The 27,328-nt window shown below is 37.9% G+C and overlaps 1 protein-coding gene across 5 annotated transcripts in view; it reads right to left on the bottom strand.

Annotated features, from left to right (window-relative positions):
- FNDC3A (fibronectin type III domain containing 3A) overlaps positions 1-27,328 on the bottom strand; it is a 162,626-nt gene that overhangs the window by 36,154 nt on the left and 99,144 nt on the right. For all 5 annotated transcript variants that reach the window (XM_004577484.3, XM_058670773.1, XM_004577485.3 and 2 more), the window contains 7 exons: positions 24,524-24,600; positions 15,628-15,865; positions 11,756-12,019; positions 10,943-11,001; positions 4,257-4,414; positions 1,830-1,889; positions 720-858 (listed from right to left, as the gene is read on the bottom strand). In XM_004577484.3, the coding sequence (XP_004577541.2) occupies positions 720-858; positions 1,830-1,889; positions 4,257-4,414; positions 10,943-11,001; positions 11,756-12,019; positions 15,628-15,865; positions 24,524-24,600 (995 nt within the window). The remainder of the gene's footprint in view (positions 1-719; positions 859-1,829; positions 1,890-4,256; positions 4,415-10,942; positions 11,002-11,755; positions 12,020-15,627; positions 15,866-24,523; positions 24,601-27,328) is intronic.

Raw genomic sequence — 27,328 nt, 5'->3', positions numbered from 1 at the left:
TGATATAACAATAATTATTATGTTGCTAAATTCCAAGCATTGGTGCTGTGACTACACAGATACAATCTGCTTAATCCTCCCAACAACTGAAGCTTATACTATCCCCAGTAACAATATGATGATGCTTTTCTCCAACCCTGCTGATTACCATGTGTGTGGACAGGACTGTTTGCTTCTAGAAGAGCCCAAACATGAGTAACCTGTGTGGGAAACACTGCCTATATCTTGTGAAGGGGCTGATGGGATACTGTTAAAGGTGGAAATTTCAAAGCAAATTTTGATTGCCTTCAGAATAAAGAGCAGTGCCTATAGAACTCCCAATCTACCTGGAGGGACTGACTGCCTGCTACTCGAACTGTTCTCCCAGAGGAAAACGGTCTAGAGCCTATTCTTAGATAAAATGCTTCCATAAGTAGCTTGATACAAAATCAGTAATACTTTTTAATTAAACATGGAAATATGTATGTGTTGAGAGTTGTTTATGTTACTAATTGGCTTTTCTTTTTTCATTTGCATTTTATTTGAAAGGCAGAAAGAGATTTTCCATAGGCTGGTTCACTTCAAATTCAAGAGCTTTAGATCGGGCTGAAGCCAGGAGTAAAAGTTTAATCCAGGTCTCTTAAGTGGGCAGAAGGGGAAACAACTGCAGCTTAACACAAAGTGGCATGAAGAGGGTAGAAATTAATGTCCAGTTGGAAATATTTACAGAATATTCTTACCTTCCATTGCAAAGTGAGTGAGTTTTTGGTCCGGTTGGCTATTCGTGGTGGATTAGGGATGTCAGGTTCACAGCTCAAGGTGGTAAAGCTTTCAGCTTCTGAAGGAGTTCCCTTCATAGAACTGTATTCTGCTTGTACTCTAGAGTGACAAAATAAGACAGTTTAACATCACAATCAGCATTTCCTACTTTCAATGGTATCTTGAAGTATTTTCAAGTTTGCAAGATGCTCTCTATTCTACTGAGAAAGTATATTAGAAATAAAGTGAGGCAGAAAAATAGGACAAGTGCTTTTCTTTAAACCATAGCTCAAATGTATTTAAGCTTATGACATAACTATATCTATGCATACATGTATTTAGTCACTTACACATAAACAAAATTTCCTAAACAGTGTCTTGAAATAGTAATCTTAACTGGTGGTAATACTGACACCTTCCACTACATTTGACTTCCTTCCATTAAAAAAAATGCTGAACATAACTTGTAACAAATTTAGGATTCTAAAGGTTAGAATCCACATTTTAAAAATCATTAGATTCAACAGTACTTGGTTTATCCATAGGAAATATACTTGACAACTTAATAATTCTATGGGAATAAACCCAACCATAAGCGATCCTTGAAATAAATGGAGTGATTAAATGTGCCATACTGGGCAACAGCTGGAGAAGGGATGCTACACTGATCAAAGTCCAGTTAATGTTTCTAGGCCCATACACAGTAAAACAGTATCCAAGATTCTCCCACAAAATGTTGTGAAATTCTGAGATTTTTAAACCCAAATTCTTTCAAAATTTCAAAATAAAAATCTTATTTATGACTCTGATATAAATTTCAAAAGCCAGAATAAGTTGTGAGTGTCCAATTACACACTCATTCCAAATTTTTTATCATATTAACAGGTACTAAAACTTCATTATAAACACTATTAACACACTTTCTTTAAAGAAAATGTTGACAGTTACACCAATATAAAAATCCCCAAAGTTCATGTTTTTTATCCAAAGTTAATATTTATATTGGAAAATTTTAAAGAAAATTACTATTTAAAACCCACACAACAACTTCATGCTGTATCACAACAAACAAACATCTAAGTTTTTCTTACTTTGCATGGTAATCTGTGGCTGGTTTGAGATCATTTAGAGTGACACTTGTTTCTTCTCCTCTGGGATGGGCCAGGGAAAGGAAAAGGTATTTCAGTGTGTGATAAATAAAACATTTCCAAAGATGTGTATTATATACAATATAGTTGGCAGCATTTTATGAAATTATACTCTTTCTTCTTTTACAGACTATCACCATATAGAGTTTTCACTAAAGCTTGTACAACTAGGATATGTGCCAAATTTTAGGTATGCACATGCATACCACTTCAAAACAAAATGTGTTCAGTATATTAAGTGTATAAATTAGACCTTTTCTTTATTTTTCGAGTGGAATTTTGGAAGATACTTAGCCTACTGAAGAAATGAAACAATTTTCAATTATTTAAAAGTCCATTTGAACATGAAATACTGAATAACATGTGTATTATTCAAAGTAAAATTATCACATTTTTACAAGTCTGCTATTATTTCATTTTATTAGAAAACATGGCACTTCATAACAATTTAAGAAGTAAGAAAGAAAAAAAGTGAATTGTAATTTAAAGTACATTTTCCATAACCATTATTCTATTTTCCAATATAACAGTATATATCCTAAAAATAAGCACTGAGAAGACTATCATCTGGCAATGTAGCCACTACCTAGCAGCCTCTTTTCCCTTATTTATACTGCTGTTCCCGACTTCACTCCAGCTTTTCTCCTCTCCACTTCATGGACTTCTTCACTACTCCCTAGTCTCCCAGCTACCTTGTTTCCCAAGCCAAGTCAGTAAACACAATAACAAACATATATGTCCCATTAACCAAAGTACACGTCAATGAACTGGGAAGCTGAAGGGTCAGCCTCTGGGAGAGACTAACTGCTACAGGACAAAGGAGGTGACACGTGTCCTTCTTGTGCTTCCTGGTCAGGTTGAAAATACAAGTAAGTCTTTCTTGCCAGCAAAAAGCCACATCTAACTACAGAGTCACTAATAACAAAGAAGCATTCATACTGACGGTGCTTTATCCTCTTCACTTCCCTTAAGTAGACTTACCTGTCTCATTTAGCGAAAACTGAATAAACACAAGGAAATACCAATGAAGAAGCACTGGCATTTTTATAATCTTATGCAACAAGATGGTAATAGCTGGGGCACTTTCACTTTCTTCTCCTTACTAGCTATTTCTTGAAAAACATGCCAAAATGGCTGATACAGCTAGCGTTCTGTGCTGTGACCACTCAAATGACTAACTCACCTCTTTTACATTGTTTCTGGTGTTTAAGTTATAAATAATAATTAGATTTAGTATTTTTTCCTATAAGAATAAACATTCTCTATATAAGCAGAAAGTTATTCTCAAACTGTCATAAATGCTATAATTTTAGACACCCATGCTTCCTAAAGCATAGATAAATATTTGTAAGCCAAGAAAAAAGAACTATATATTTTCAAAACACAATTATCAATACGCTAATATACAAATAAGCAACACTGGTACTGTGTTCATTTTAAGACAGGATATGAACTTGTAATGTAACAATTAAATTCAAGCCTTTATAAAGACAGTAATATTCCCAATTAAGAGATCTCATCTGTTTTTGAAACTGTGTGTGGTCATCACATTTCCCACATAATTCTCTACTTTGTAGGAAAAGCTGGGATTACTTTTCACCTAAGGCATTACTGCAGACATGATCTTTTACCCGCACAGTGAAAAGAATCCAGGAATTTGTTAAATGAGAATAAAGCTCTATCAGCTACACATTCTAATGTCTTTCACTTCCACACAGGTATACAACATTTTGGCTTCCCTAATGTTTAAAGAAGAGTTAGTTTTGTTTAGAAATCCCACATTCAAAACTAGGAAAAATATTTTAGTTTGCTTGAGCTATACATACTAATAATGAAATTTTTTTCACATTTTACAGGAACCCAATCCTGTAATCTTAAAATGTAACGGGCATACATAGAACAATTAATGCTTTAGCATTTTAACCATTATATCTTAATTCTAAGATAAGACTTTCCATACTTATGTTTCATTATAATGTTCTTTTGCCATGCTACCATTTATGAATAAGCATTCATGAGGTACAGTTTCTTCACGGGAATTTTAATACAGTGATTTAAAACTAGGCCTAAAGTTTTGAGTTCTATATACCACAATTTGTATTAATGCACCAAGAATATGTGAATTCTGAAAACATCTATTGGCCTACTGTAAATAATATGCTGATGGCCAATGAGAGTGATTATTCTGAGGTATTACTAAGGGCAATGTATGCCAGCTTGCATAAGGCCTACTGACATGGAAATTATCACCACTGACCAACCTCCAGACTCAAAATAAATCTCTGAGAAAAAAAGACAAAATTGGTAATAAACTGAGAACCGTTAGTTTATAGAATATCTAAGAAGGAACAAAACACATCAAACACCTACACATATACACTTTTGTATTTCCCATCTTTGCCAGAACTAGACAGCAGGATTTCATAACCATAGAGCTCTGGTACAGAAGTTTCATCTGTTTCGCCATTAGCCATGCTGGAAGGTGCTGACCAGGTAAGTACTATTGACCTTGCCTGGATGTCTGAGGCCTGCAAGAACAACATTTAAAAGCTTTTTAAACAAATGCAATGTGGATAGTGAGTAGTGGAATATGTAATGACTATGAAATTTAATAAAAATTCCATATGTAGTTTAATGACAGTATATTTCAAAATAGAAGACTATACATGAGCTACAATGTGTTGAGAAAGGGTAGCTGAGCTCAACAAAAATTTAAAGATCAGTTAAGGTCATTCAAAACTGTTAGTGTAGATATTATAGTCAAAGGAAAAAAAAAGAAAAAATCACTTGTAACATACATGAAAGGGGTCACATCCAACTGAGAAAGTATTTGGGCTCTTGAACCTATGTATGAGACCCAGAAGAAGTTACTGGCTCCCAGCTTCAGACTGGTTGAGCTCTGGTTACTGTGGTAACTTGGGAAGTGAAGCAGACGGTAGAAGATCTCTGTTTCTCCCTGTCTCTCTGTAACTCTGACTTTCAAGTAAAATAAACAAATTTGTTTAAAGAAGAGAATGAGACAGTCATATATGTGCTGGCATGTAAAGATTTCATCAATATATTCAAGTTATTCAATAGTGCAAAAAAGGGGAGGCTGAAATGCACAGGGCATGGCCACAGTTGTGTTAAGTTTTTTAATGCAAAAAACTGACTGAAAATGTACGATACAAATGTAATTACTGCTACCTTTGAAGACATTTGTGTATGAAGGTACTTTTAAAAAAAAAGGCTCAAGAAGAATGAAATTAAAGATATTTCTTTTGGTGCAAAAGTTTTGAGATCTATGAATTTATGGGACCTTCAAAGTTCATGAGAAGTGCTTATTATGCAAAAGCTATGCATGAATTTCAATTTTTTGTGTGTGCCAACATAAACCATTTTCTGACTCCACTTTTTTCTTTTCTTTCTTTTTTTCTTTTTGAAGTACTCTTGTATATGCATGGTGGAATGCAGGAAGAGTTGTGAGTGGAAAGCATAAGGTTTGGATTATACTATACATATTTCCATTCTTACTGAATGGTTTTATGAGTATGTGATGTTACAACAAAAGTATAATAAAGCGGACAATACTTAGGAATTAGTAAGAAAGGGTACAGATGCTTAGCCTAATGGTTTAGATGCTATTCCAGTACTGGAGTGCCCGGGATCAATTTCCTATCTCTGCTTCCAGCTTTTGGGCTATGCAGACCATGGATAGCAGTGGTGATAGCTCAGGTAATTGGATTCCTATCACCAGCCACAAGGAGACCTGGAGTGTTGTTCTTGCCTTCAACCCCTGGTCCCAGGGGGTACAAGAGCAAACGGGCTTTTTCTGTTTCTTTGTCTCCCCAAAGAACAAAACCACCCACCCAGCAAAAGATTTCTAAATTACTTAAAATTACGTTTAATCTAAACCATTCATTAGTCACTTGTATGAGGACTATGTCTGTCTTGAGTTAGGCAGAATATTCAACCTTTACATTAGTAACTTTCTTTTGTCAAAGCTCTCAAAGCCTGGAAAAAGTTAAAAACTAATACGAACAATCATTCAACTTTATAAGTCACAGGAACTGCAATGTCTTACTATAACACTATCTTAAAGCCTTAGAAACATGTCTCATTTATAATGGACTTAAAATGATCTATTTTAGAGAATCAAGATGGTGGGATAGGGTAAGGACGTGTTTAAACAGACCGAGAAATATTAGTCAGGGTGAGGCAGAGAGGGCACATTCCAGGAAATAAGAGAGGACAGATCGACGGCAGAGGGGCACTTGGAGACTGATGGACACAGGAAAGCAGTGGACACAACAGTGTGCCATTGCAGTGACACGATATGCCAGCAGCATTCAGCAAGCAGCAATCTGAACTTCATTAGTGGCCAGAACTCCAAGAGAAACCAGGTGGGAAGGGGAGTTCACTGGAAATTCGGGAGGTGAACCCAGACAAAGAACTGCCCATCCTGCTGGTCTGTTTCATTTGGCCAGAAGGAGAGACACATCAGCAGATCCCAAACAGGTGGTGCGGAAACAAGCTGGATTGGGTGTCAACTTGTGGAGGTGGGCAAAGGCAAAACGGAACAGGACTGCACATGCACTAAGCTGGGAGCAAACTCATTTTCTGGCTCAGTGAATTGCAATGACCTGACATCCTAGAGAATACACCCAAAATAGGTCTGGGTTGCCCCTAGACTTGAGGGCCACCAGATCAAGAACTCCATGAGTGGCACATCAGGTGCCATTTTGTACAGTGTAGCAAAGGCTTTGAGACTGCAGGGACAACAGTGAGCTGCACATGCACTGAACTGGGAGCAAACTCAGTGCATTGCACTGGTCGGACAAGGAAAATAATACCAACTTTGGCAACTTATGACTCTAAATAGGTCTGTGTGGCCATCAGACCCAATGGTCAGCAGGTTCCAGCAAGATCAGCACTACCAACAACCTAGCTATTTAGGACACCTGGTGTCTCCCTAATCCTGGGAACTACTTGAACTGGAAGTGGGAGGAAGGTTGTACAGACAATGATGCAGCTCCAGCTTGGGATCACAGGAAGTAGAGTGCTGAGCCAGGAGCTGGGGTTACAGAGACCATGGTGGAAGTTTAATGTAAGAGTCCAGATCTTATGTTAAACCTGTGCCACTGGAGGGAGTGACACACTGACTATAAATAAAAAACTAGGTAACAACCGTAATAAGTAAAACTGAATTGCAGACCTGTGAATGACACAGCTTAGAAACCTGCCCCAAGGAAAAAAAAATCTGATAACCGGAAGTACAATGACCAAGAGCAAAAGAAGAGACAGAGGCACAACTAATGTTACTGAAGACTCACCTGCAAAGGAGCAAAATCCTTTGCCAAACTCAGAGTTCACTGAGGAAGACATCAAGAAAATGGGAGATACAGAATTTAAAACACTTGTTACAAAGCTTCTTATCAACAATGAGAAGCACACGCAGAAATTTAAGCACTATATCACACAGAAAATAGCAACACTGAGACAAAATCAAGCCAAATTATTGGAAATGAAGGACACAATACAGCACATTAAAAAAATCCGTGTAAAGTCTCAATAATAGAATAAATGAGGCAGCAGAAGGGATCTCACAACCGGAAGGTATTTCTTGTCACAATAGGGAAACAATCAAAAAGTTGGAGCTGAGCTGGTTAAGCTAAAAAAAGTATTCAAGAATTAAGAAACACTATTAAAAGGCCAAATAAAAGAGTTACAGGAGTTCAAGAAGGTGCAGAAAGAGAAGTTGGGTTTACAAATGAATTTAATGAAATATTAAGGGAAAATTCCCCTAATCTGGAGAGAGTTGAGAAACAACATTCAGGAGGGGCACAGAACTCCCAACAGGATTGACCAAAAGTGATCTTTACCACAACACATGATAATCAAGCTCTCTTTAACACAACATAAGGAAAAGATCCTTATATGTGCTCATGAAAAAAAAAATCAATTGACCTAGAGAGGAATGCCAATTAAACTCACAGCTGACCTCTCACAGGAAACTCTATAGGTCACAAGAGACTGGAACAACATATTCCAGATTTTAAAAGGAAATAATTGTTGGCCTAGAATAACATACCCAGCAAAGCTTTCCTTTGTCTTTCAAAATGAAAGAAAATTCTTCCACAGTCAAGAAAAGTTAAAATAACACGCCTCTTTCAGACCTGCCCTACAAAGGATACTATAAAGATGTTCTCTTGACAAAAAAAGGAATAGCACCCACCAAAACCAAAGGCAAATGTTAAGAACATCCCAGTAAAATAAAAACAGAAGACTATATCAATGAACAACCCATTGCTAAATGACAGGAACAAATTACCACCTATTTATATTAACCCTGCATGTAAATGGCTTAAACTCATCAATCAATCAAACATCATAGATTAGTAGACCAGGTTAAAAACAAAAGAAAACCCAACTATTTGTTGCCTACAGGAGATACATCTCACCAACAAGGCTCAGCAGAAACTACATCTCATGGATTCTGATAGTTAGGTTTTTAGTTTCATTTCTTCAAAACACTTTTTTCTCACTGAATTCTTCACTGACTCATAGATCACACAGTATCATTCTCTTTAAGAAGGTTCTTGATTCTTTTTCATTTCAGTGACACATTAGTCATTCAGTAGCATGTTATTTAACTTCATGGTGTTATTAACTTCTTTTTTTTCTTCCTGTTGTTGATTTTGTTTTGTGGCTTTTCATTAAAGGGGGTGTACAGTAACTAATGGAGACTATCATATCCAGTGTCATGTTGTTTAACTTCATGGCATTGTAAAAATCTGTTTTTCTTTCTGTTGTTAATTTTGTTGTGGCTTTTCACTTGGGGGGATTTATAGTGACTGTGTAGTGGAGACTGACATGTCCAGATGTGGAGGTACAGTGCAGTGAGGAAATGGCTCAGAGTGCATCTTTACTTCCGGATTGAGGATGGACTCCCAGTGAAACTGTTGCATGTGTCATGACAATGGGATGCTGGACTCTGCCATTACCCATGCCTGCAATGATGGACTTAATGATTATTTATGAGGAACTATACTGTTGTAATGATATGGGGAACCTTTCAAGTGGAGGGGATTTGAGGAGGCAGGTGAAATCCCAGGGCCTATGGAACTCTATCATAAAATGATAATAATAATAATAGTAAAAAAAATTTTAAACCCTACTTTTTTTTCTTAAAAAAAAAAATCAAGGCAGAGCAGATTTTACAGACAGGAGAAACAGAGAGAGAAAGTTCTTCCATCTGCTGGCTCACTCCCCAAATGTCAGCAACAGCAGAGCTGAGCTGATCTGAAGCCAGGAACCAAGAGCTTCTTCCAAGTGATCCTGGAGCTATTGCACTGGGCTTAAAATTGATCTCTTTTATCAATGAGTGTTGAATTAAAAGCCTGTTCTTTTAGAAAACAAATTTTTTATCATACACATAATTATTCTCTCAATGTTTCTCCGGATTTTATGGGATAGCCAAAACTGTGTTAAGTTGCATGTTAACAAGATGCTGAAAGTGGGTCAGTCAACAGAACTGATATCTAATGTATGAAACTTATTTTATTAGGCACTGGGGGCTACTGACTATATCATCAAAGTATATAGGCAATAGAGAAAATGTTAAATAAGTAGATACAAGACTTTCCACTAATTGTTTGGCAATATTGAACTCTTCCTGTGAGGGCTGTAGGCCTCATTCACAAAATAAGAAATTGAGAGAAAATCTATTCATCATAGCTACTCAATAGCTCTTTAAATAGACTTTTGTTTTGGAGTAAATGTAAACTTACAGAAAAGTTGCTAATATAGCAGTTGGAGTTTCTAAGAACCTTTCAACTAGCTTCCTCTGATGTTAGTATCTTGCACAATGGTGTACTTTTAAAAAAAAGATTTTTTAATCTTTAAAAGGCTGATTTACATAGAGAAGGAAAGACAGAGATAGAGACCTTCCACCTGCTGGTTAACTTCCCAGATGGCCACAATGAACAGAGCTGGGCTAGTCTGAAGCCAGAAGCCTAGAGTTTCTTCTGGGTTTCCCATGTGAATGCAGGGGTGTAAACACTCAGGGTCATCTTTGTTTGGTGCATTACCAGGGAGACAGATTGGAAATGGAACAGCCAGCTGGGACTCAAACTGGCCCCTACACTGGGTTACAGACACTGTTAGCAGGGACTTAACCTGTCATGACATGGTGTTGGCACCACTAGTACAGTTTGTAAAAATAAAATTATTTATTTAATTTATTGGAAAGGCACAGTTACAGAGATTCTTCATCCACTGGCTTACTACCCAAATGGATATACTGCCCAGAGTTGGGCTGGTCAGAAGCCAGGAGTCAGGAACTTCATGTGGGTCTCCCACCTGAGTACAGGGGCCCAAGCACTGGATCAACCTCTGCTGCTTTCCCAGGCACATGAGCAGGGAGTAGGATTGAGGCAGAGTTACCCAGGATCCATGTGGGATGTTGCTGGTCCTGGAACTCTGTACTTCAGTGAAAACTAAGAAATTTACATTGGTAATACTATCATCTAAACTTTTAACTAAATAAATGTTAACTGAACACTTTTTCCAGGATACTGTTTGAACTCACCAAAGACAGTTCATATACTGCTAGCTAACTTCAGTGTTTCTAACATATTTTTTTCCCCTCTTAAAGATTTATTAATTTATTTATTTGAAGTCAGAGCTATAGACAGAAAAGAGAGATCTTCCATCCGTGGTTCACCTCCCAGAAGGCTGTGACAGTGGAGGCTGGACCAGGCTAAAGCCATAAGCCAGGAACTTTTCCCAGTCTCCTATGCTGGGGAACGGGCTCAAGCACTTGGGCCATCCTCTGCTACTTTCCTAGGTGCATTACCAGGGAATTGGATCTGAAGTGCAGCAGCCGGGATTTGAATTCCTGCCCAAATGGAAAGCTGGTATGGTAGGTGTCAGCTTTACCTGCTATAGTACAATCCAAGCTCCAACCTCATATTTCTAATATATAAGTAAGTTTTAGATAAGGCCTAACTAAAAATGAATAAACCCCATATAAATACACTAAATACATAAGTGAAAAAAATACACAAGCTACTTACAGCTGGTTTGTCAATGTTGGAAAGAAGTGCTTCAAATGCTTTAGTTTCTTCATCCTTTTCTAAAACAAAAAACAATCAATAACAATCCTAATCTTGTTCTCTTTATGTCATCTGGAATTAGCTTGATATTTGAATCTCTAATTTTCTACTTTTCACCCTTTTGTTCATACTAGCAGTTTGTGGCTCTTTAATACTCTTCTGTTCGGTTTCTATTTTCATTTTCACTGTGATTACTAATGATAACATGATTATCTCTAGATTGGGAAGTTATTCTTCTACAAAGTAATTTTTATTCATAACTGTGACCGTCTTTACTCTGAAAAGTACTCATTTATCAATCTTACACCTGCTCAATTAACTATTTTTTCATGGCATGTCTTAATTATGGTTTCTCAAAATAGAAATGTAACTGGTTTCATAATAACATCTGCACCAATGATAAATACAAAGCTTTAGCTTAATAGTTCTGAAATACCACTGCTGAAAAAAAAGGATCAAAAGATAATAAGTTCACAAAGTCCATTTCTGTAAATGGTATTAATGCATGAAGTTGCTAAAACCTTATTTAAACTTTGTTAGTGGGGAATTTATTAAAGCATTCTAGTTTTTAGACATATATCATTTTGCTGCACTACTGAAATTTCAATAAAAAAGAATCTGGATATCAATTTAGGTTCTAAAATGTCTCATATTTACAGTGTTAGGCTATCAATCAACAACTTACTTGGAACATTATGAAAAGAATATACTTACAGTATGCTAAATAACTATGAAAAACAGCAATGAGAACAGTGAGGTATTTTAAATAGTTACCTTCTATTTCTGCATCGACTGCACTTCTTCCTTTCCCTGACTTGTTTTTCGCTGAGCCTGTGTTTGTGCTACTAGCACTGTGTCCTTTTATTAGTCCATTATGTTCATTTGTGGGAGAAGGGCATTTTTGGGGTGATGATGGTGGGCTGTTCATTTTATCTTTCTGTGTTCCTTGGCGATCCTTTAATTTCTTCTGCAAACGTTCATATGTTTTACTAGATCTTTCATCTCTAAAATTGGATCTTCCATGTGCAGAATGAGCATCTAGGAAGAAATTTAAAAAATGTTTTTATAAAGATCACTTTCTGCAATTAAGTTAACAGCAGGGGAAAAGAATAGGCATTAAATTTATCATATTAACTTTGTCATAAAACATTTGAAAGAATAATTTTGCAAAACAAAGCTATTTCTGTGTCTCCATTAGCTGAGAGACCAAGCTTTGTGACTTGATTATAATTACACACATTGAGTACATTTACAGAGAAATTTCTTTATCTTTTCCCAACTAATTATTACTCTCCATAGAAACAGCTTTGTGGTATGCTATGAGTATGAGGCGAGGAATGAGACTTGGGTCGAGCTGTCCATAGCTTTCCCCGTTGCCTTTTTTTTTTTTCTTGTAGTTATTACTTTTTACATCTTTTTCAGCTTCAAATATAAAACAGTTAAGAAAAATACTGCCTGGCTAGATATATGACTGAGGAAAGCAAATTACCACGGGAAAAAATTTTGGAAGTTAGCAAAAAGAAACAAGTTAAATTATAATGGTCTCATAGTGTACAATGAAGTCAAAATATCCCATAAACACTTATTGTCTGAAAGTTAATAATTAAAATTTAAAATCTGTAACTGAAAAAAATGTTTTCTTAAAAGTCACAAAATCTTCATTAAAGTGAACAGTTTGCAGCAATGCCTCGGATAACTAGTAAACATTTTTGAATACAAGGGCATACAATAACATTAGAATACCTAGATTTTGCTTAGAATTTTCTCAAATTTGTTTTGCTTTTAAAAAGTCAGTCATGATTTGCAGTAAACAAAATAGAAGGATGGCACAATTTGCCATCTTGTTACACAAAATGTGCTTCTTGAAGTACCACTTGGGAGCTTACTAGAGAAGAACAACCTTGGGCTTGTGCTGTAGCGCAGTATGTCAAGTCATCACCTGAAGCACTGATATCCCATATGGGAACTGGTTCAAGTTCCAGCTGTTCCACTTCTAACCTAGCTCCCTGCTACTACGCCTGGAAAAGCTGAAGTCGGCCAAACTGCTTGGGCCTGTGCACCCATGAGGGAGGCAGGGAAAAACTTCTGATTCTTGGCTTTGGCCTGGTCCAGCACTGGCCACCGTGGCCATTTTGGGGAGTGAAGCAGCAGATGGAAGCTCCCCCAACCCTAGTGCTGGAACTCTTGCCTTTCAAAGAAATCAATCTTAAAAAAAAACCAAAAAACTCCTTTCTTAACAAAAACAAACAAACAAACAAACAAACAGAAAGAAACAAAGAAAAGAAAAGAAAGAAAAAAAGAAAATCAGGGAGTCAAGTGGTGAGGTATTTCATGCTAAGGTTCTACCTGTGGCATTGGCATTCCACATGGGTGCCAAATCTAGCCCCAGCTGCTCCAGTTCCAATCCAGCTCCTTGCTTGTGGCCTTAGGAAGCAGTGGAGGATGGTTAAAGGCCATGGGCCCCTGCAACCATGTAGGAGACCTAGAAGAAAATCCTAGTTTTTGGCTTTGGATCAACTCAGCTCTGGCTGCTGTAGCCATTTGGAGAGTGTTTCTTTCCTTCTCTCCGTAAATCTGCTTCTTATATAAAAATAATCAATCTAAAAAAAAAAAAGAAAAGCAGAATCTCTAGCTTCACAGGGTTCCTCTGAGTCAAACTGCATTACTTGGGCAACAGAAGTTTGAAAAATACATATATGATACCATGTCTAATATACTCAATATGGAAAGCTGTGTTATGCAGTTTAAATCTTACAGTTTAGAGTTGTTTCTTCGATCAATTTCCTAAGCATAAGTGATAGACATTGCTAAGGGAAGGAAAAATAGTGATAAATAGAGACCTAGTTCTTAGGGGGTTTACAGTCAGATTAAGGAGACAGAAAAATTAAAAATAAAATTTTGTTAAGGTCTGTGAAAGAAACAAAATGGGTTTCCTGTGCCAAAGACTGACAAAAGCCAGGAAAGGTCTCTCTAAAAGCTGCACTATAAAGAAAAAGAAAATTTTCTACAGAAAATGGAGAATAATATTCCTGGCAGAGGGCACAACATGTGTGCAGGGACCTAAGGCAAGAAAGAGATGAGAAGCTTTTGAAAAACCACAGTATGGGAAGCAATAGGACAAGGCACTTGGGGTAGCAAGAGAGCAGTTTTAAAGGCAAGTCTTGGCCCAAATAACTCATGAAGTACTGTATAGATATTTCTAGATGTTATAACTTGGGGCTGTAGGGATGGGGAACCCTGTGAGAATTGTGTGCTACAGCCATCCTTGGTGGGAAGGAGCCAGTGATGTCATTAGCCACTCCACAAAGCATCCTATGAACTCCGCTACAACAAAAACTTACCCATCTCAAAACATGACCAACAGCAAATTTGAAAAACTCTGTTCTAAGGGCTTGGGTTTAGAATTTTCTTCTTTTAAAAAAAATGTTTTTTTTTATTTGAAAGGGAGATTTTACAGAGAGAGGAGAGACAGAGAAAGAGAGGTCTTACATCTGTTGGTTCACTCCCCAAAGGACTGCAATGGCTAGAGTTGAACCAATCCAAAGCTCAGAGCCAGGAGCTGCTTCTCCATCACCCACACGAATGCAGGAGCCCAAGGCTCTGGGCCATTCTCTGCTGCTTTCTCAGGTCATTAGCAGGGAGCTTGACTGGAAGTAGAACAGTCAGGGTATGAACTGGGACCCATTTGGGATGCCAGTGCTGCCAGGGGAGAATTAGCACAGCTTCAGTCCTAGGATTTTATTCTAAATATAATGGGAAGTCACTACAGACTTTGAGAAACAGATTATTTTAAAATGATTATGGCAGCTGAGTGAGCAAGAATGAAAGCAGAAAACCTACTGGAAGTCTGCTGTTGAGCTGTCCTGACAAGAGCTGATGGAAAACGGGATTTCAAGAGCAATAGAGAAGGTGGTAAACTTGGGAAACCTCTTAAAAGGAAACTGATACCATATGATGTAGGGCTGAAACAGGAGGAATCAAATCTAACCACCCAGCTCTCATTTGAGCAAACGAAGTGGCAAGTGCTATCATTTACTGAGGACAAGTTGCAGAAAGAAAGGGGGTCATATGGGTCCAAAATGAGACATGATATCAAAAGAGAAACAGAAGTCTGGGGCTCAGAAGAGAAGTTTAGGCCGAAATATAAATTTGAGGGTTATTCATATATTGGTTATTTAAATCTAAAGCCATGGAAAAGATTGAGATTTCATTTTGTGTGTAGTAGTGTTCTCTTCCCTCAAATCTATGAGCTCCTTGAGGGAGAGGGTATTTTTTTTTTCTTCTGTTGTTTTAATTCTTCACCAAACCCAGCAACTTGTGCAGTGGCACAACCTTCACGATGAAACAGTGACATAGCAATTCTAGTTGACTGTATCCTCAGACTGTCTATAGCACGACAGAGAAAAAGGCTTGTTGTTAGTACATGGTTCTGTGTGATGCAATTTCTTCTCTTTGGTTTTCCGTTTATTCATTTGCCTCCAGGGGTGAACATGAGGATGAAGCATCGATATGGCCGCTGGCCAACAGAAGATGACAGCGATACCACTACTGCTTGTTGTCTTTGGCAGGAGATGATGACAGTATCCATTATATCCAGGAAAAGAATAACCAACTCAATAAAGCAGGAATAATTTTAGCTCTCTTACCTACATCTCCATACACTTGTGAAGACTGATACTGTGGTATATATTGTGTCGCCATGTCTCCAGCTCCGGTGACTGGGGAGTACATGTGGCGTGGTGGAGGGGGCATCATGGTTGGGACAGGAATGAAACCGGGAAGAGGAGGGTGTGGAGTGCGGTGGATGACTGTGTGACCCCCAGGGTGAAACTCTGGGGCCTGAGGAACCACAACAACTCGCCGAACACCATTGTCTTCAATAACCTACAACATGAAGACGGGATAAAAGTTTCTTCCACAGCATACAAGCAGTTCTTTAAAAATATATCACAAATTGCACTATTAGAAGTCAATTAAACATTTTGAGAAAAAACATGAAAATAAATATTAAACTATCTTCACCTACTGCAACGTGATATGATTTATCAGGAACACATCGAATATGGGACTAGAATATCGAATGAGTTCACTCTTTTTATGTGCTCAGTCGAAAACCCCAATGTCATGCTTCCAGCAAAATGGATGGTCCATACCCTGATTTTTCTTCCTGTTTAACTCAGCTTTGAATTTAAGACTCAGGCAACTGTGGATGTTTATTGCACACCTACATCTCCAACTGAAGGGAATCTGTTAACTCTTTACAGTGTCTCAGCTTGTCTTACAGGAAAGGCCATTAAAAGCAGTCTGGATGGATACTGCGTGTGCCCAGCCATAGGATATGTCACGCTGACACTTTAACCTTCATCACTCTGATTCACTGCCTTCGAAATCTCTCACTTCACTCATTCACTGTTTCTAACCTACCTCTGCAGTTGAATCTTTGAACAATGATAAAAGTAAGTAGCGCCATCTTAATTTTTTTTTTCAGATAGTTAAACAATCTGTCCAGTGCCACAAAGGTACAAAATACAGAAGCTGGCATTTGAACTTAGGCAATTTGGCCCCAGACTTGTTGTTATATACTTTGGAGGCCTAGAATCTATAGATCCCCTAGTGTTTCTTTGGTCATTTCATAAGACCTCATTTAATGAAAAAATAAATGGCTAAATGACTTATGAAGTGAAAGCTACTTTTTCATTGTTGAGAAAGAACATGTATAATACCAAGATAAATTTCTAGCAAGGCTACAGACTGGTGGTGGTGAACAGGCTGCAATAACGTGTATGTATCCAAAGCCGCTGAGCTGTGCATTTAAAAGCATTTAAGATGGTAAGTTTTATGTAATGTGCACTTGATCAAAATTAACACTGTCTCCCAAAGAACCCCACAAAAATTCTCAGATGTTGAGGGAAATAAGAAAGAACCCAAGGAAGACCAAGGGGGCATAAAATGCTACCTTCAAGTAATGAGCTAAAAATGTCGTAATTTCAGAGAGGCCAAAGAGCTCAAAACCAGCTGCTCAGAGCTGATAACCGTGCAATAGGGAAATTCACCTTGACAGCGTACAGGGATGGAGATGACACAAATAAAATCAACAGTTGTGAAAAGGGTAAAGTTCAAATCAGTCTATGCTAATAAAAACATAGATGAAGCAACAAAACAAATTCGATGGGGCTACCAACATAGTCTAATTCTCCTTACCATCGATGCCATCTAAACGCTTTTTTTTTTTTTTAAGATTTCTTTCTTTTTATCAGAAAGTCACATACACAGAGGAGAGAAAGATCTTCCATCTCCTCATTCACTTCTCTAGTGGCCGCAACGGCTGCATCTGTGCTAATTTGAAGCCAGGAGCCAGGAGTTTCCTCCAGGTCTCAAAGCATTAGGCTGTCCTCATTTGTTTTCCCAAGCCACAAGCAGGGAGCTGGATGGGAAGGAGGGTTGCTGGGACACTAACTGGTGCCCATATGGAAACCTGGTTCGTGCAAGGCAAGGACTTCAGCCAATAGGCTACTGCACTGGGCCTAACTCTATTTCCTTTTATTGTTCAGACATAACTGAGGAGTCGGGCAGGTTGTTCCACTATCTGATGTTTTGTATTTTCTGTGTCTTCTCCATAAGAATACAAGCTCCATGACAAATTCTGTCTCACATCTGCTTTCTTCTTAAGACCTAGAGTAATACTAAAACAAGGAAGATGCCCCACAAGCATTTGAAAGGTATGTCATTTCTTTCTCCCCTCCTACCACCACCAAGCTACTAGGTCTGTGACTTCCTTGGTTCCTAAACCTTCACTTCTCCTCCATTGACAGCGGTCTGTGTTCATGGTCTCACCCTTGATCTAGAATTACTTGAAACAATAATAGAGCAATTGCTAGTCACTCACTCAATAAATACGTACAATGTCAGGATGTGACAATAACTTCCTTTCTCCTCAGCTCCCATTATCCTCCTCATCCTCATCTAAACCTATACTTTCAGGTTTCCACAACCTTCTGCCCATCAGTTTGGTTGCTCTCCCCCAACCCCAGCTTGCCCCAGGACAGACAAAGACTGAGATCAGACCAGTTTGTAGAATTTTTGAACAATGCACTGACCTCCCCACTGTGTGTAGATCTGAAGGCAAAGTGACACAGAAAGTGCAGCTCTAAGGAGCAGCCTGAAACTCTCCTCAAATTACACAGGCCCTTTCCCCACATTGTGAGATCTAATCCCCTCCCTGCTAAGTAGTCTAGGTACTTTCTCATCACTGTAACAATCCTACAATCCACAGAACAACTTTAAGGCAGGCAACACAAGAAAGATGGAAGACTGTAGGTTGCATTTCTGGAGTTCCATTCAGCTTCTTTGTAGACTTTTCCTGATAAACTTATTAATGTCATCATTGAAATATTAAGTTAGATTCCATTCTGTAGTTCACTGCATTTAGGGATTGTAAGTTATTACTATTTGCCAGGGAATTGTATCATTTTGATCCTTGTCATCATTGTTTTATGTGTTGTTTCCTATTTTATATCTTGTATTTCTGCCTCCACATATCAATTTTTTAGCTGTCCTTTGTAATAGACTGCTAAACTGTAGTAATAAAGTTCATTAAGTTATAATTAAAAGAAAAAGGTCTCAGTTATGTCTGTGGATGTTACCTATGAGTAGAATGTATTATCTTGGTGTATAGATTGTGTTATTTTTTTGTTTAAGTAACTTTGTCTCCTCTGTTTTTATTTCCACTTTAAAAATACAAATAACTTGAGCCTGGCGCAGTAGCCTAGTGGCTAAAGTCCTCCTTTAGAAAGATCTTCCTATCTGTCTCTCCTCCTCTCTCTCTATCTTACTTTGCAATAAAAATTAAAAAAATTTAAAAAAATGCAAATATACTTGAAACGCAACAGTTGAGGTTGCTGGTTAAGTATCTGTAGTATGTTCTGTATATGTAGTAGTATTCACGTATAATACTGATTACAGGTGAATCATGCTTATGAGTGGTTTAAAATATTCTGATAATTTTTAAAAAGGGTGTGTGAGCAATAAAAGAACATTAAGCACATATCAGTAATTGTTGTAGCTGGGTTTTATGTACACAAGGAGCTAATTACACCATTCTTTCTATGTTAGTATTAAGCTTGAAAAGTTTCCTTCTAGAAAAAAAAAGCTACAAGGAAGCAACAGTAATTTTTGTTCTAACAGTTGAAGTTGGGCAGGGAACAGCAGACTGCCAAAGTCAGTGAGCAGTAAACTGAGAAAAACTTCACAGGACAGAAGTTTAGCGTGCAATCAAAGCCTAAAAATATTCATCTTCCCCTCCCTTTTTTTTCCTAAACACTTTTTAATTCAGTAATTCTATTTCTAAAAATTTATCCCAAGAAAATACCAAACATCCCTAAGATTTGTGCAGATATTCACTATACCTTTATAACTGCAAAACCAAAGTGAAAATACTCTAAGTAATCACAAAGTATCAATAATTAACTGAAACACTGATAACAGCAGATAACACAGCTTCTAAGGCTTGATGGGTATTTGAGGCATACTTAATGCTACAACGAAATAATCATATTAAACAAACATTTTTCATATTTAATAATATTCATAATTTTGGAACTGGCAAAAAAGAGTAAAGGAATTTATGTTAAATTATTATAGAATACTGCACTATATAAATTACGTAGCATGCAATGCATTTTTCTCCATATGCATTTTGCAAAGAACAGGCAAAATACTGATATTTTTGGCTGTTAATCACTAAATAAATTTTCCATATTTTCTTTGCAAAAGTATTGTTTCTGTACTTTTCAGCTTTTGGTAAACAATTTCATTTTGCTTTTTTCAAATAATTTTTTAAAGATTTACTTATTTTTATTGGAAAGGCAGATATACAGAGAGAAGGAGAGACAGAGGAAGATCTTCTGTCTGAGGGTTCCACCCCCAAGTGACTGCAACGGCTGGAGCTGAGTCAATCCGAAGCAACGAGCCAGGAGCTCTTCCGGGTCTCCCACGTGGGTACAGGGTCCCAATTGTCTGGGCTGTCCTCGACTGCCTTCCCAGGCCACAAGCAGGGAGCTGGATGGGAAGCAGGGCCACCGGGATTAGAACCGGTAACCACACAGGATCCCGGCGTGAGCTAGGCGAGGACTTTAACCACTATGCTATTGTGCCGGGCCCAACTTTTTTCAAATAATTTAATTAGCTTTGGGTCTTCCTGTCATATGGGACAAAATATTTTAGTTTTTAAAAGACTGATTTTTATTGGAAAGGCAGATCTATAGAGAGAAGCAGATACAGAGAGTGGCCACAACAGCTGGAGCCAAGCCAATCCAAAGCCAGGAGCTTCTTCTGGGTCTCTCACATGGGTACATGGTCCCAAGGCTTTAGGCTGTCCTCTACTGCTTTCTCAGGCCATAAGCAGGGAGCTAGATGGGAATCGGGGCTGCCAGGACACAAGCTGGTGTCCATATAGGATCTTTGTGTGTGCAAGCTGAGGAATTAGCCACTGAGCCATTGCGTCAAACCCAAAATCTTTATTTTTAAAATTTATGTTTATCTTTATTTGAAAGGCAGAATTACAGAGTGGGGGAGGGGGTAGAAAGGGAGATTTTCCAACTGCTGGTTCATTCCCCAAATGAGCACAATGGCTGGAGGCTTAGCTTATTATGCCATGGCACTGACCCCCAGGGATAAAACTCGTACATAATATGATAGTTACTAGAAGAGTTTAAGAAGCGATTTTTCAAAAAAAAAAAAAAAAGATGATCTGTGGCTAATGTGACATAGTGGATTAAGCTGCCATCTGCATAGTTTGTGGCAAGTCTTGGCTGTTCCATTTCTAATCTAGCTTCCTGCTACTTCCCCTGGGAAAGCAGCAGAGAATTGTCCAAGCACTTGAGCCCTTGCTCACATGTGGCACACCTGGCAGAAGCTCCTGTCTTTAGCCTTGTCCAGCCCTGGCCATTGTGGCCATCAGGGGAGTGACCCAGTATATTATGGAAGTTTTTTCTCTTTCTCTTCTTTTCTTTCTCTGTAAATTCTACCTTTCAAATAAAAAAGCATTTTTTAAGTGGAAGAAAGCAAATTCCATTACTATTAAAGATGATTGAGGGGTGCTGGGGTTTGTTCTACTTGCCATTTGGGATACCTGTGTTTCAGTAACAGAACGCCTGGTTCCAAGTCCTAGCACCATTCTTGATTCTTTTTTTTTTTTTTTAAATTGTTTCCTTAATATATCTGTTGTTAAAAGGAGATTTTTAAAAAAAATTTTTTTTAAGACTTATTTTTATTACAAAGTCAGATATACAGAGAGGAGGAGAGACAGAGAGGAAGATCCTCCGTCCGATAATTCACTCCCCAAGTGAGCCGCAACGGGCCGATGCGCACCGATCCGATGCCGGGAACCAGGAACCTCTCCCGGGTCTCCCACGCGGGTGCAGGGTCCCAAATCTTTGGGCTGTCCAGGCCACAAGCAGGGAGCTGGATGGGAAGTGGAGCTCCCGGGACCAGAACCGGCGCCCACATGGGATCCCGGCGCGTCCAAGGCGAGGACCCCAGCCGCTAGGCCACGCCGCCGGGCACTAAAAGGAGATTTTAAGGGAGAAGCCCCACCCAGTCTCCCACCCACCCCAGGTCCCAGGTGTGGGGCATGCTCCGAGGGTCTTGCTCAAGTGGTTTTGATAGTTCAACAGTTATGAATTGCTGCCACTCTCACCACTGCAAGCATGATGCGGTCGTTGGAGAATCCACTGATTGACATAGTCCATCATATAGTCTCCGTTTGCCCAGTATTTTCATTGCCAGCATATAGCTGAGGTGGCTGATTGACTTGTTCTGTCCTCTGTCATTTGATAGTTAGCGTTCTGAGTCCGAAAGCTCAACTGGGGGGATCCCCAAAGAAACTTTGTCTGAGGTGTTCCCAGACCAGATTCTTGTATGCATTAGCAAGCACAGGGCTGGGCACAGTCCATCACCCCGATCAGCTGGTGGTTGCAGTTGCTGCTTTTTATGCATATATACCTTGGGAGGCAGCAAGCAGGTCCCTATCTACTACTGGGGGTTTAGAAGAGCATCAGGTGGAGTAGAGGCTGCTGGCATTAGCTTGACTTGAAATATTCCTGTTGTCCTTTATCACTATGTGTAATGTTAAAAATGTTTACAGTAATAAGGCACAATGATTATAATACAAATAATACCGCAGAACTCTTGAATAAGACTGTAAAGAAGTAAATAACATACAAGGACTTCACAAATTTCAAATGAGGAATATAGAACCATTTAGTCCCAAAGTGACTCAGTGTTTGATATTCTATCTGATGCTGTCTTAAAAAAAAAAAAAAAAGACATACATATATGTAAATAAACAAAGAGGTGAATGTTTGGCTCAAAGGTTAAGATGTCACGTCAGAGGCCCACACCCAGTACAGGAACACCTGCGCTGCCGATCTTGCCCCCTCCTGATGGTGGGAAGCAGCAGGTAAGGCTCAGGTACTTGGGTTCTTGCCACCTACACAGGAGACCCAGACTGGGTTTTTGGTCCCTGGCTTTAGCCTGGCCTAGCCCTCGCTGCTGTGGGAATTTGGGGAGTGAACTGTGGAAGACCATCCCCACTCCTTGTCTTTCAAATAAAAAATGGGAAAAAATATACATATAAAATAAAAGATAAAATATATACTTATGAGTTCTTATTAAAGTGCAACTAAACTAAATAAGGACACAAAAATGGTTCAAATATCACAAATTTGACATAAAATCTTCCATGCATTTTTCCTTATAATCACTTTGTTACCTCTTGAACTCAATTATAAGATCTTTTCAACTTTTCACTCTTTTGTCCAAATATGTGTGGTTATTTTCACAGTAATGGAGCTAAGTGGTCCCAACATGAATTTTAGTTTTTCTGATCAAACTGTTTAGGATACATAAATTTGCTGAATTCTATTCATGTGTTCTGAATGATGAGAAACATGATTATATTAACAAAAACATTACTTCACCCTTCCTGGCTGGTCTTAAGTGAAAGACACTCCTAAGCAAGTGATGGAGTTACTAAAACTTGTTGCCACAACAATTAGAGACTTTCATATGAAAGTCTACAGGAAGGCTAGATGGAAATTATTCAAGTGTGTGTAACTTGGCTTCTGCTAAGTCAAGTATAATCTGTACTTTGTTATAGTCATCTGTACCAATACTTGTTTCAACTCATACCTGCAAACACTGTGCTTGCTTATGTGTCAATTATAGAGCAAGGTGTCAAGTGATTCGTTGTGTCTTGAACCCGGTTATTAATGACAAGTATTTTCTACATTAAAAATTGTGTTGTTGTATAGTGGGGGTGTTTCAGTAGTGATATGAAAATATAAGAGTACAGTTGTACATACTGAGCACTTAAATTCTTTCAATAATGATGAGACTAGACTTTTATCTGGATTACCTCATATTCAAACACTACACTTCTACAGATGATTTTAAGTTAAGACTGATTATAGTGGCCCAATAGCCTCACTTAATCCTTTCAGTATGATCACTGTCAAAGTACCTTATTTATTTGACAAAGAGTTTGGAACACCTATATTTAGGTTACTGCACAAACATAAAAAGTAAAAGGTAGCTCCCAGCCTCAAGGAACTGGAAATCACCTATCAGAAACACATCACATAAAACTGTGGTAGCTAGTAGGTATTATAACCAAGAAGCACACAAATAATGATCTACAAACTAAAGCATGGACAATTTCAAGAGGCAGAAGTAAGAGAACAAGTACCGCTCTCTAAATACCTACATAAGCATACCCACGGCAAAAGGAAAACACCAAGTGAACATGTAGGAAGTCAGACAAAAATGGGTACATGCTTAGAGGATCAAGAGACCAACGAAGAAAACATGAACTAGGACAAAACTGTGTAACATCCTGAATGTGAAGAAATTTGGCCTTTACTGAGCACATGAGCCAACTACAGGTTACTGATTACCTAAAACATGAAAACACCAAAGTGGTGCTGTGGAAAAGTTACCCTAGTGGTTTCTTGGCCTAAAGACACATAAATTTCACTTCGATAACCATCTTATACATAAATTTCTATTGATCCATTATTTATGCCAGGCACTGAAGTCAGCATTGAGCATACACAGATGAGTAAGAGCCTTGCACACTCTAATCCTGTTACATCTCCACTCTTATTCCCACTAGTATTCAGCTTGAACTCAGTCTAGCTGCACTGCTCTCCTTGCTGTTCACACGCATGCTCTCTTCTTAACAACACTTGCACTGGCTGTTTCTGTTCCCAGATTCCCTTTTCCTCAGATAAATGTAAACACCCTCTTGTTCTTCAAGATCTAATTCAAATATCACCTTTTTTTTTTTTCAAATATCACCTTCTTAATGAGACTTATTTTAACATGTAACCAGTTCTATTTTAAAAAAAATATTGCCAACAAACACATTACATAATTTATACACATATATATTTAATAAGTTCACTTTTATGAATTTGAAAAGGAGAGGCGAGAAAGAAAGAGAGAGAGATAGAGATGGAAAGAGAGAGAGAGAGAGAAACATACCTGTGGGGCATATCCAGGAGGCACATAAATAGGAGGCACAGAACCATTTGGGGACATCATTGGAACCTGAGCTGGACCTGAATGGGTCACAGAAAAGATGCATTAATCCATGGTTGCTTAGTGAGCTAACGTTGAAAATCACTTCAATTACACTTTGAATACTTAATCTACACACTTAATAGTCAGTGTATACTACATTGAAAAGAAATTCAGAAAATTCACTTACTAGAAAAAAGGCATCTTGTAAAGCACACTGATTATCATTTATCTACACTCATATTTTTTGTGCTTGCCAATTAAAGTAACTGCTACATGAGAAGCTTTTAAATACAATTCTTATTTGGTATTCACAGAAAGTAAATAGAGACCCAGAGGAGGCTCCTGGCTCCTGTTTGTTTGTTTATTCATCTATTTATTTTTATTGGAAAAGCAGATATACAGATAAAAGGAGAGACAGAGAAGAAGATCTTCCGTCCACTGATTCACTCCCCAAGAGGCCGCAATGGCCAGAGCTGCGCCGATCCAAAGCCAGGAGCCCTGAGACTCTTCCGGGTCTCCCATGCAGGTGCAGAGTCCCAAGGCTTAGGGCTGTCCTTGACTGCCTTCCCAGGCCACAAGCAGGGAGCTGGATGGGAAGTGGGGCTGCCAGGATTAGAACCAGCACCTGGTGTGCGCAAGGTGAGGACTTTATCTGCTAGGCCACTGTGCCAGGTCCCCTGGTTTTGGATTGGCTCAGTTCTGGCTACTGCAGCCATTTGGGGACTGAATCAGCAGATGGAAGATCATTTTCTTAGTAAATCTGATCTGCCATTCCAATAAAAAGAAGTAAATCTAAAAAAAAATAATTTGGCCTCTCTTTTCCTATATTTTCTTTCACTTTAATAATGTTATGCTTTCCAAATAAATTTTAAAAACACTACTGTTTGTTTCCCTTCTCTTTTAAGTTTTCTGAGAATAAAATATACATTTTTCAAAGGTGTGCTTCATTCTTCTAGGACCTAAACTCTTACTTGCATTATGTAACTTTAACAGCACTATGAGTTTCAAATCCTTTCTTTCTGTATTTTTAGACTTACCTGTCCCTTCACCCATCAGTTTTTGACAACTTGCAAAGAAATATTTTCAAATAATTTATTATTTGTAAGAAAATAAAGTACAGGAATCTGATAAAGAGTAAATAGGGAATGACCTCTTTCATTTGCAAAATTTCACTCTGCCTTTCAGTATTACCAGTGCAGACTATTACACTGTGTTACACCTGGTTGTAAGAACATTCCTACAAAATACTCTTCCCATTCAAAACATGCCCATTAAATTCATGAAATATTTTAATTAACTATGCACAGCTAACACTAACTTATGTGACAGATATTTTATATAAATTTTTTCTTCTTAGAACCATTCAGTCATGTAAGTATCAACAACATTCTCATTTCCCAAATATTGAAATTAAGGCACACATAGGTTAAGTTTGCCCGAGTGGTAGAATTGGGATTCAAAACCAAGCAGCTTCTTTCTTTTAAAGGTTTATTAATTTATTTAATAAAAGAGCAGAATTACAAAGATGGAAGGCAAGACAAATTTTCCATCTGTTGATTCATTTTCCAAATGAAACAAGGAGCTGGGACTCATCCTAGTTTCCCATAACAGTGCAGGCGCCTAAGTACTTAGGTCACATTCTGCTGCTTTCCTAGGAACATTAAGTAGGGAACCGTATTGAAGTGGAATAGTGAGGACATGAACTGGCATTTACATGGGAATGCCAATGCCACATGTGGCAGCTTAGTAAGTTGCAATATTGGTCACGGGCAATTTCATCTTTAACATCATTTTAGCATAGTTAATAAATATTAAAATACTATACAATATTGGTAACTGATGTAATTTTAGAATTAAGGTGTATGCTGTAGTGCTTCTAAGACAAGGGTGAGGAATGTCCAGTCCACAGGCTATTTAAGGCCCACAAAAGCATTTGTTTTGGCCTTGCCAAGGTAACTGCAGATGGGACTTGAAATTCAATAAATCTACAGCAGGCTAATTTGAATGCTACTAATTTTGTATGCCTTGCAGATGATGCTATACATACTCAAATGGTACTTAGCAGAAAAAAGGTTTCCCACTGTCCTAAAGAAAATGAAGGTCTTTATTGTGCATATTTCCTTGAAAAGCATCAAAGGAAGAACAGACATCTCCTTAGGCTTAAAGGCAAACATTACATACTGAATTACTAAGTAACACTTGTAAGTTTATTTATTTATTATCTCTGGACACAATTATTTCATTCAAAAATTCTATGTTCTGGGTTCAAGAGAAATGAGTTTTAAATAAGTAATGCTGACTTACTTTCATTATGAATTCATACAAAATTACTGTGAACTAGCTTTCTGAATCCTAAGAGGTGGTTTAAACATTCATAATGTGATATTTAGCTGAGAACCAGAAATAAAATAAGGAAAATCATATTTATAATCGTAATAAAAGAAGCTAGCATTCATTGAGTTTTTACCATATGTGCCAACTACTATGAATCCTTGCACATGTCAAATTTCATTCTTCTAGCAAGTCATTAGAACAGGTACTGTTGTTTACTTATCAAAGTAGGAAGTTATTGATTATATTTAAAATTGTATAAATATGTAATTTTCTGGACTGCCCTGTGTTTAGCAGAATTATGATGATATAAATACCATGTGGTTACAGTCTAGGTCACTTCATACTTTTACAGCTGCTGAAAGTTTATTAACTTAGCAGTACAAACTTCTACTTAATCCTTTAATTGCATTTAAGTGTGATAATGAGCACAAA

This window comes from Ochotona princeps, chromosome 12, assembly GCF_030435755.1.
Source record: "Ochotona princeps isolate mOchPri1 chromosome 12, mOchPri1.hap1, whole genome shotgun sequence".
In the NCBI taxonomy this organism is placed as follows: Eukaryota; Metazoa; Chordata; class Mammalia; order Lagomorpha; family Ochotonidae; genus Ochotona; species Ochotona princeps.
The sequence above is the reverse complement of the archived record's forward strand: the minus strand, read 5'-3'. Positions and strand labels throughout refer to the sequence as shown.